General features: G+C 48.2%; 1 protein-coding gene across 2 annotated transcripts; it reads left to right on the top strand.

The window, feature by feature from the left end:
• The first annotated feature begins 17 nt into the window (after positions 1 to 17).
• actn1 (actinin, alpha 1) lies at positions 18 to 9,972 on the top strand. 2 transcript variants are annotated; one of them, XM_061033357.1, is made up of 11 exons: positions 18 to 96; positions 743 to 828; positions 4,651 to 4,743; positions 5,956 to 6,186; positions 6,641 to 6,788; positions 6,941 to 7,091; positions 7,899 to 8,007; positions 8,101 to 8,241; positions 8,468 to 8,650; positions 8,946 to 9,080; positions 9,700 to 9,972. In XM_061033357.1, exons 1-11 carry the CDS (start codon positions 24 to 26, stop codon positions 9,955 to 9,957), a joined length of 1,608 nt encoding a protein of 535 aa, XP_060889340.1. In that variant the 5' UTR covers positions 18 to 23; the 3' UTR covers positions 9,958 to 9,972. The 2 variants fall into 2 exon arrangements, with proteins under 2 accessions (XP_060889340.1, XP_060889338.1); XM_061033355.1 differs by lacking the exons at positions 18 to 96; positions 743 to 828 and adding exons at positions 2,437 to 2,557; positions 2,672 to 2,879.
• The last annotated feature ends 568 nt before the right edge of the window (positions 9,973 to 10,540 follow it).

Raw genomic sequence — 10,540 nt, 5'->3', positions numbered from 1 at the left:
CTTCCTGTCCTCAGGATGACCCCATGACCAACCTGAACACGGCCTTTGACGTGGCCGAGAAGTACCTGGACATCCCCAAGATGCTGGACGCAGAAGGTGAGCGGGCGGAGAGGGAAACTGAAACGATGTGTTCAGGGACCATCACCTTCTTTCTCTGAGGTCACAGACCGCTCTAATCCTATAACTCCCCCTGAAAGCTACGATCTGACGCCTCATTTTCACCTCATGTTCAGATTTAAATCCGTCACCATGACAACCTAAATGTCATCCTATAGCATGTCGTCAATCCTCCATAAATCAGGTAAGAGTCTGCAGCAGCGCCCCCTGTAGTCAGAACTCTGTAACTTGCAGGTGACATCAGGCTCACCTTTACTGGAGAGTCGTCATGGAAACCAGAATTCTGGAGGCTTCAGGTCACATGACTGACATCACACGGCGTGCGATGTGACCTTTAGTCTTACTACAAACAGACAAACTGAAGTCACATTAAAACTTGTCCCCGTGCGTAGACGGTTACTCTGACAGTCAGGAGGTTTTCATCGGGTGACCCTCGGCTCTCCTCTCGGCGCCCGCCTGAAACTCTGTGAAGTCTGAAAATGTGTTTTTGTGTTTGAGACTTTCAGAACATCTGGACGCTGACTCAGCAGGTTCTTCTCCCGCTGTGTGAAGAGCTGGACACCATGTTTCTACATTTGATCTGATTTTAACACCTTCACCCCCCGACCTCCTCTCTCCCCCGCAGACATCGTGGGCACTGCCCGTCCAGACGAGAAGGCCATCATGACCTACGTCTCTAGCTTCTACCACGCCTTCTCTGGCGCCCAGAAGGTATCCTGGATGCAGCGTTCCCCCCCCCCTCTCCTAACAGTTTCCTTCTCTCTCTGCAGTTGACCACGCCCCCTCAGCGGGGTCACTCTCCTGCACTTTCTGCATGGTTCACAGCACCAAATGCATGATGGGAAGACAGCAGTCTTTTCTTAGAGGGAATGAGCATAAGTGTATCTCTGGTCCACCTGGTCGTCATGGTAACCTGGTCGTCATGGTAACCTGGTCGTCATGGTAACCTGGTCGTCATGGTAACCTGGGGACGCTTTAAACGTTCTCTGGATGAGTTGGAGGTCGAAAGATATCTGTGAGCTCAGCAGGAGTCAGGGGGGAGTCGGGGGGGAATCAAGGGGGGAGTCGGGGGGAGTCGGGGGGGAATCAAGGGGGGAGTCGGGGGGGAATCAAGGGGGGAGTCGGGGGGGGGGGAGTCGGGGGGGAGTCAGGGGGGGAGTCAAGGGGGGAGTCAGGGGGAGTCAGGGGGGAGTCGGGGGGGAATCAAGGGGGGAGTCGGGGGGAGTCGGGGGGGAATCAAGGGGGGAGTCGGGGGGGAGTCGGGGGGGAATCAAGGGGGGAGTCGGGGGGGGGGGAGTCGGGGGGGAGTCAGGGGGGGAGTCGGGGGGGAATCCGGGGGGAGTCGGGGGGGAGTCGGGGGGGAATCAAGGGGGGAGTCTGGGGGAGTCAGGGGGGAGTCGGGGGGGAATCAAGGGGGGAGTCGGGGGGAGTCGGGGGGGAGTTGGGGGGGAATCAAGGGGGGAGTCGGGGGGGGGGGAGTCGGGGGGGAGTCAAGGGGGGAGTCAGGGGGAGTCAGGGGGGAGTCGGGGGGGAGTCGGGGGGAGTCGGGGGGGAATCAAGGGGGGAGTCGGGGGGAGTCGGGGGGGAGTCAGGGGGGAGTCAGGGGGGGAATCAAGGGGGGAGTCGGGATGGAGTCAGGGGGGAGTCAGGGGGGAATCAAGGGGGGAGTCGGGGGGGGGGAGTCGGGTGGAGTCAGGGGGGAATCAAGGGGTGGAGTCGGGGGGGGGAGTCAGGGGGGAGTCAGGGGGGAGTCAGAGCGTCACAGAGCAGAAGTTTAAGAGGCCCCCCGGCAGCAGAGCGAGCGTTTCAACACAGCTGTGTTTAAGAAACTCTGATCAAAAATGTCTGTGTTTATATCTGAGAGAGAGAGGGGGAAGGGGGAGGGGGAAGGGGAGGGGGAGGAGGGTGCTACAGCTGGAGTCTGGATCCAATCAGAGATCAGAGACGTGAAAGAGAAAATAACACAAACACAGCGAGATAAGAATCTAAAGAAGTCCTCCAGAACCTGACCCCCAGACTCTTCACTGTTTCCTTTTTAACTTGAATCTTTATGAACGGAGACGAAGACTCCAACAGCCAATCAGAGAGCCCGATACATGAGCACATGAAATATAACAAAAACACTTTAGGAGGAAATGTCTGAATATCTTTCTGCTGAGTCACAAAGTGAAGCTTCATATTGCTCAACCTCAAAACTCAAGAAAACAACTTTTTTTATCAGGATTTAAAAAAAAAAAAAAAAACTGCTCAGGCCGTCAGATGAAACCTGATTCCAGGCTCGTCACAACCGCCTCTCCAATGAGAGGAGTCAATACAATTACTTATCTGATCCTGATCGAGTCTGAACCTCCGCGATCCGGAATCAGAAATATCAAACATGTTTGATGTTTATGAGTCCAGATCAGGGAGGCCTTGAGACCACCTTGAGACGAGCGTCCAGGTGGACCGGTCTGAGACCACCTTGAGACGAGCATCCAGGTGGACCGGTCTGAGACCACCTTGAGACGAGTGTCCAGGTGGACCGGTCTGAGACCACCTTGAGACGAGCATCCAGGTGGACCAGAGACGACTTGTGCTCCCCCGGTTGCCTCCTCTTGTGATTGCGCCCCCTGCTGGCTCTCTTTTACCTCTCTCTCCTCTCTGTCCTCTCTCTGCTCCTCTGTTTTCCCCGGGCAGACATCGTTAGCACCTTGAGGCCGGACGAGAAGGCCGTCATGACTTATGTGTCGTGTTACTACCACGCCTTCTCAGGCAAGCAGAAGGTGAGCAAATCTACAACCGGTGAGCGGTTACCATGGCAACCAAACAACAGTCAGTTACCTGACAACAGTCAGTTTAGGCTGTTTACATCAGGGCCCGACCGATACGAGATTTTAGGGACCGATATCGATATCCAAGACCGATATATCGGCCGATATCTTCCTCAGCTCTCTGTTGGATCTGTAGAGATAAAAACATTTATCATGTTGATCTGATGCAGTGAAATTTATAATGAAGATGGTACAAGGAAACTCAAATAAAATGCTCTTTGACCGGTGAGTAAATCCAGAGATATCGGCACATATCGTTAAAATGACCCGATACTGATCCCTGGATATGTTGATATTGGTTGGTCGATAAATCGGTCGGGCTCGATTTAAAGTCTTTATTTGTGATTTTTCACACTTAAATATATAAATCAAGTATATCCTCTGAAAATAACTCTGTGAGTCATGACTGTCTACAATGGGTGTAACACCCGAGTCCCACTGTCGGCTGACTCCTCCCCTCGTGTATAAATGTTGTTTAATTGAGGGACTAGAGAAAAGAAGAATAACATACTGTACTCACTGCTTAACTGTGTTTCTAGATCACGCTCATTTCAGGTAAATTTACATGCAGTGTGAAGATACGAGCAGAATAAAGATCGCTAGCATTAGCATGCTAACACAACAATGCAGCGCCAGTTGTTTTGGTTTCATGCTGGTGCTCAAGGGCGACATCTGCTGGATCAAAACACAAATTAAAACATCAGGAAACAAAAAGCTGCGAGAGGAAAGACGCCCAATTATCTCTCTCTCTGTGACCTCTGATGTCACCAGCTCCAGAAGAGAGCGCTCAGTGAACATGAGCTCGTTAGAAACGTTATCAGTGAGCGTGGAAAACTGTCTCTTGAGCTCGTTATCTTCTCAAGTGAACCAAAAACTGAAACCTCAACATAAACTTTTCCCAGAAAAACAGACTGGAAGATTATATTCTTTTAAAGGGCTCAAACATTAAATATTGAATTAAAGGAAACTTCAGGGATATTTCAGTTTGTGTGTGTTCTGGTGCCCCCTGTGGACAGAGTATGAACTGTTTGTTCTTGTTTAGAGACTTTTCAATGTGTTGACATCAGGTGATCCAGTTTGTCTTTAAATAATCGTCGGGGACGTGACGACCAAGCAGAGCTGCAAACGTAGATTTCTAAGAGAAGACGATAAATCTACAGGAGGAAGATCATAAACAGTTAGGTTAGGGTACTGATGTCTTATTTCCCGCTCTTTTATCTTCCACACTTTGAAACTCTTCAACTTTGACCTCCAGCTGAGTCTCTCTGCACATCTTCCTCACTCTGTGCACGCCGCTTTAGTTTCTCTCCTGACTTCCTCTTTGGGTAAACTGACGCCACGCCGTCGTTTATTTACTGCCGCCGTGTTCAGGAAGTTTTCCTCTCTGGGTTTTTATTTTGTTATTTTACCCTCACAGCTGCCTCGCTCTGTGTGACTGTAAGGGTTAAATAACTCTCTGTACTCCACTGTTTATAAAGAGATGACAGTGTGCCCTCACACCGGACTGCAGGTACAATCGGGGGGGGGGGGGGGGGGGGGCCTTAAATACATCTCCTGTATAGTTTAAGTTTCTCTCTGAGTGTCAGAGTTTAAAGAGACTCCTGAACATGATGATGAGCTCTCTAGGAGTTCCTGATAGATGTAGCGGGGATGTTTAATGAAGGTGAACTTGCTCCAGCCTCCGAGCCTCACTCTGTTTTTCTCCCTCGCCCTCGTCTTGCAGGCAGAGACAGCGGCCAACAGGATCTGTAAGGTGCTGGCTGTGAACCAGGAGAACGAGCAGCTGATGGAGGACTATGAGAAGCTGGCCAGTGATGTGAGCACACCCCCGTTTCTCCTCCGGTTCTCCTGCACCTCCTCTTCCCCTCCTGTCTCCCTGAACTCCTTTATAAGCCGCTCCCTCGCCGCCCTGCTCCCCGGGGGGGCCGTGCTCAGTGCAGGTTCAGGTTCAGGTTCAGGGTCAGGACCACTAACAGGGTAGAAGGAGAACAAGAGGCCGTACACATTAGACAAAGATCAAAAGTGTTTTTGCCCGTTTCAACTGGAAACCGAAGATAACCGTCATCGAATCATTTGACTCTAAAACATTTTCTGAGTGATTTATGATTTTTCATTTTAACCTCCAGAACGTCTTCGGTTTCAGTGAACGTCAGGAAGATATAAAAACGCTCCTGCAGACGCTCGATAACGTTTTATATAAAAGCTTAAACATGTCAACATGAACTAAACCTGCAACTCTTCAGATCATCAGATATTTATTTATCAACAGATTTAGAATCTGTGACCACGACCTGCAATATAACACATTCACATTGTTTATAAACACATTCACATTGTTTATAAACACATTCACATTGTTTATAAAACTCAAGGAGAAAGATGACCTCGTCCTGAACTTTGGTAAACTAGAGCCAATCAAAAGAGACTAGTGATGAAAAAGCCTCCGAGCGGTTCCCAAAGCGCGACTTTGTTCTTCCTGAAGAGCCGTTCAAAAATAATGGTGTCGGTCAGGAACGTCACATTTCAAGTTTTTATGAATGCTGCCTTTAATTCAGCGCACCAAAAATCTGGACCAGCAGTGAAAGTGAAACAGTTTGATGACTGAAGTTAAAACACATGACACGGGGATGATTTATAAAAGAAATATCCAAGGAAGTCTTATTTTGAAAATCGTTAGAAAAGCCGATAAGTATCCGGAGGAGTCGGCTTCAGCGTTGGAGTCGTTGAACTAAACGAGATGAAACGTTTTTTAAATCGGACCTCAAATGTTTTTAGAGATTTTTTTATTCGGTTTGTAAGAAATGAACCAAAACATTCGTCTAATCAAAGATCTTACTGTGTTCTTCTTTTCCTGATGCACATTTATTATATTCACTTCACCTCATTACTCTTCCATCATCCTCCCTATGCATGATGCTCCTTCACCTCTCCCCTCAACTCCTCCCTCCTCCTCCTCCTCTCACCCCCCCCTCGACACACACACACACACACACACACACACACACACACACACACACACACCCCTTAGCTGCTGGAGTGGATCCGGCGCACCATCCCCTGGCTGGAGAACCGCCTCCCTGAGAACACCATGCAGGCCATGCAGCAGAAGCTGGAGGACTTCAGAGACTACCGGCGCCTCCACAAGCCGCCCAAAGTGCAGGAGAAGTGTCAGCTGGAGATCAACTTCAACACGCTGCAGACCAAACTGAGGCTCAGCAACAGGCCCGCCTTCATGCCCTCCGAGGGGAAGATGGTCTCGGTAGGTCTGAGACACTCAGAGAGTTTACAGAAGTTAAAGAGTTCGCTCAGATCACAGAAACTTAAAGATGCTAGAAGATAATTTAACCAGATTTCATCAGCCTGCAAATGAAACATCTGGTTGGATATTAAATATCTCTCTGCAGTGAGGCTGAAATATGGCCGACAGAATCTTTACTGGGCGGCTGCATGTGGCTCAGTGGTAGAGTCGGTTCGATCCCCAGCTCCTGCAGCCACATGCATACAGGCTGAGCTCCTTTATCTGCACTTTAACTGTTTCATTTAAAAGTGAACTTTTACACAGAGATGACTTTTAAACTGTTGACCGTTTATGTGTTTTTTATCAAGACTAAAAAACAAACCTGAACGCTTTAAGAGCCGACGTCCTGCAGGCAGCAGCACTCTATACAGCATGTGTTTATCTCTGCAGTATTTTCTTCCTCTGTCTCACTCAGGACATCAACAATGCGTGGGGAAACCTGGAGGGAGCAGAGAAAGGATACGAGGAGTGGCTCCTCAACGAGATCCGCCGGCTGGAAAGACTCGACCACCTCGCCGAGAAGTTTCGCCAGAAAGCAGCGATCCACGAGGCCTGGACTGAAGGTAGCATAGAAAACATGAAGAGACTTCATATATAAATATATAAACATGAAGGGACTGACTTCATATATAATATATAATAAACACTGAACTGATTTAAAGATCCTTCTGTACACGTTGTCAAGAAGAAACATTTGCTGTGTCGCCCCCTGCAGGTAAGGAGGACATGCTGCAGCAGCGCGACTACGAGGCGGCGTCTCTGTCGGAGATCAAAGCTCTGCTGAAGAAACACGAGGCCTTCGAGAGCGACCTGGCTGCACATCAGGACCGCGTGGAGCAGATCGCCGCCATCGCACAGGAGTTAAAGTAAGAGAACGAGATTAACTTAAGAATTTAAATACGACACATTCAACAAACAAGGTCAGAGCAAAGGAGGACTAAGGATCTGGACTCGTCATATCAGAGGAAGACCGGCTCCGGACAGTCCACCTCCACCTGCTCTGGTCGGGGGGGGGGGGAGTCTGCTGGCTGCAGGCGTGACCTGATCAGGTCATTAAAAAGAGCGAGCTGGATCTGCACAGTAATCTCGTCCATTTCTTTTTTTTTTTATACTTTGTTTTTATTTTTCTTCATTCATTTGATTATTTCATTTCAACATAAGATGTTGAATGAATCAAAAAAAGAAACCCCAAGAAAAGAAGCAGCAACATCTTTAGAAATGAATACACAGACATACATACACATCAAAACACACACATATAAATAAATAAAAAATGTAATAAATATAAAAACAAAATAAGATAAAGGGAGGGATATAGCCCCTATGTTAAATGCAAATTTAAGTTTCCACATTTCTACATTGGATTAATTTTAAATTTTCATGGGTCACACAAATATGAACATACATTTCATTTTCAAACCTGCATAATTAAACATTTATATTAATATTGACTTGTATGCTCCTTTCCACAAAGTATTCCCTTAATAAGAAATTATACGCAATCTAAATATATATAATATATATATATGTAAATGTGTATGCAACTTGGTGACTGAGGAAGTTTCTTATGAGGGACTCAGAAGTGATTGAGGATCATCTGAGCGCTCCATCAGTCTCCACCTGGACGACGTGATGAGACATTCTGTAGTAGAACTCTGTCTGTTTGTGTTCAGTGAGCTGGACTACTACGACTCCCCGAGTGTGAACGCTCGCTGCCAGCGGATCTGTGACCAGTGGGACGCTCTGGGAGCGCTGACCCAGAAACGCAGCGAGGCTTTACAGGTGAGAGAGGGGCGAGCGACTGGAGGCTCAGATTTCTTCTTATTATTATTAAGATGATTTAAAACACTCACGACTCGTTTGAAAACTCGACAGAGGACCGAGAAGCTTCTGGAAACCATCGACCAGCTGTACCTCGAGTTCGCCAAGAGGGCGGCGCCGTTCAACAACTGGATGGAGGGCGCCATGGAGGACCTGCAGGACACATTCATCGTCCACACCATCGAGGAGATCCAGGTGAGCAGTGAGAGGAAAGGATGAAAGAAGAAGAAGAAATGTCTCTGAGAATGTAAAACCAAGTCGACATCGTGGCGTTCACTTTGTGGGCGTGTCCAGATTTAAAAATGCTCAGTTTGTGAACTCGGCTGACGCAGATGTCAAACTTTATTTCAGTTAAGAGTAAATGTAGATTTGAAATGTTGTTTTTAAATGACCGAGGTCCGTTTGTGTTTTCGTGCGTCAGGGATTGAGCACGGCTCACGAGCAGTTCAAAGCCACGCTGCCCGAGGCCGACAAAGAGCGCCAGGCCATCCTCGGCATCCACAACGAGATCGCCAAGATTGTGCAGACCTACCACGTGAACATCGCCGGCTCCAACCCGTACACCACCATCAACCCGCAGGAGGTCAACGCCAAATGGGACAAGGTCAGAAAAGTCTCCCATGAACCAGGAAGTAAAAACCAGGTCCAGACGCTCTGATGCAGGAAGTCAGAGTCGCCTGCTGGTCGGAGCTAACGAATCAGGGAGCTAACAAAGGGTTAATTTCATAACGTGCTGAGCTGCTGTAAGTCGCCATGACGCCGTTTTTAAGTCATCGGCCTCGTTTGAATCGTTAGAAGAAGAGAAACAAACTGTGAATAAAGAAACAAAGTTCTCCTCTCGTCTTCATCTCGTGGTCACTAACACGTCTTTTCTCCCGCCGTTCTCCGCCCGCCTGCAGGTCAGGCAGCTGGTGCCGCAGCGCGACCAGGCGCTGATCGAGGAACACGCCCGGCAGCAGAACAACGAGCGCCTGCGCAGACAGTTTGCAAACCAGGCCAACGTCATCGGACCCTGGATCCAGACCAAGATGGAGGTCAGTGTGCGCAGAGAGCTGGAAGGTCAAATGACCACGCTACAGCGAGCTGACGAGGGCGGCGTGCGTGGAGTTCAGTGTGTGTGTGTGTGTGTGTGTGTGTGTGTGTGTGTGTGTGTGTGTGTGTATGTGTGTGTGTGTGGTTACAGTACATGGTTGTGTTTGAGCTCCTGTGGAGAACGTCTGACTCCAGTTTGATTTAAAGGGCCAGTCACTCATTTCCTGTTTCACCTTATATGGTATAAAAACTACAGCTGATGTAGTTCTTCCTACTGGACTCTTAAGAACTACAAACTCTCCCAGCTTTGATTTGTAGTCTTTACCTCTCCTTGTACTGTAAACTGAACATTTATTTTTTATTTTTATGTATAATTATTTTTATTACTTTCTGTCATACTTACAAGTTTTTATCAACCAAAATAAAACCATAACATTTAACTTAGTTTACACTTTTCAAGAGTGAAATCAGGATCACACCAGATATTTACCTTTATATCCCATGACAGAGAAAATAAAATATAATAAAAAAATCAAAATAAACAAAGTAAGTAAACTGAACATTTCAAAGTGTCAGTCTGTTCTCTTTGTGATGATAATCTGTGTTCTTGTGTCTCTGCAGGAGATCGGACGCATCTCAATCGAGATGCACGGCACGCTGGAGGATCAGCTGACTCACCTCCGCCAGTACGAGAAGAGCATCGTCAACTACAAGCCAAAGATCGACCAGCTGGAGGGAGACCACCAGCTGATCCAGGAGGCGCTCATCTTTGACAACAAGCACACCAACTACACCATGGAGGTAAGACAGAGAGCCTCTTCTGGTTTCTCTTTCAGACTCCTCTCACCTGGGTGGAGAACATCCTGTTTATGTATTTAGATTTGAGGTTTCAGTGAGCGATGTTCACCGCATGTTGGGCCCCCGTGGAGGTTATCCTGTCCTGGGACGCAGCATGAGCTAATCCAGGATTTAGGAGTCCCCGTCTCGTCTTCAGCCGTCCTCTAACACTCTCTCTGTCTCTCTCTCTGTCTCTCTCTCTATCTCTCTATCTCTCTCTCTCTCTCTGTCTCTCTCTCTGTCTCTCTCTCTCTCTCTCTCTCTCTCTCTCTATCTCTCTCTCTGTCTCTCTCTCTGTCTCTCTCTCTCTCTCTCTCTCTGTCTCTCTCTCCCTCTCTCTCTGTCTCTCTCTCTCTCTCTCTGTCTCTCTCTCTCTCTCTGTCTCTCTCTCCCTCTCTCTCTCTCTCTCTGTCTCTCTCTCCCTCTCTCTCTGTTTCTGTCTCTCTCTGTCTCTCTCTGTCTCTCTCTGTCTCTCTCTCTCTCTGTCTCTCTCTCTCTCTCTCTGTCTCTCTCTGTCTCTCTCTGTCTCTCTCTCTCTGTCTCTCTCTCTGTCTCTCTCTCCCTCTCTGTCTCTCTCTGTCTCTCTCTCCCTCTCTCTCTTTCTCTCTCTCTGTCTCTCTCTCCC

This window comes from Labrus mixtus, unplaced genomic scaffold (assembly GCF_963584025.1).
Source record: "Labrus mixtus unplaced genomic scaffold, fLabMix1.1 SCAFFOLD_298, whole genome shotgun sequence".
Lineage (NCBI taxonomy): Eukaryota > Metazoa > Chordata > Actinopteri > Labriformes > Labridae > Labrus > Labrus mixtus.
The sequence above is the reverse complement of the archived record's forward strand: the minus strand, read 5'-3'. Positions and strand labels throughout refer to the sequence as shown.

What these genes read in the sequence shown, in the direction of transcription:
- actn1 (XM_061033357.1), top strand. Translation starts at nt 24, where the DNA reads ATGACCAACCTGAACACGGCCTTTGACGTGGCCGAGAAGTACCTGGAC. An exon ending in AACGCAGCGAGGCTTTACAG is followed by an intron (nt 8,008 to 8,100) that starts GTGAGAGAGGGG and finishes AAAACTCGACAG; the next exon opens with AGGACCGAGAAGCTTCTGGA. An exon ending in TCAACGCCAAATGGGACAAG is followed by an intron (nt 8,651 to 8,945) that starts GTCAGAAAAGTC and finishes GCCCGCCTGCAG; the next exon opens with GTCAGGCAGCTGGTGCCGCA.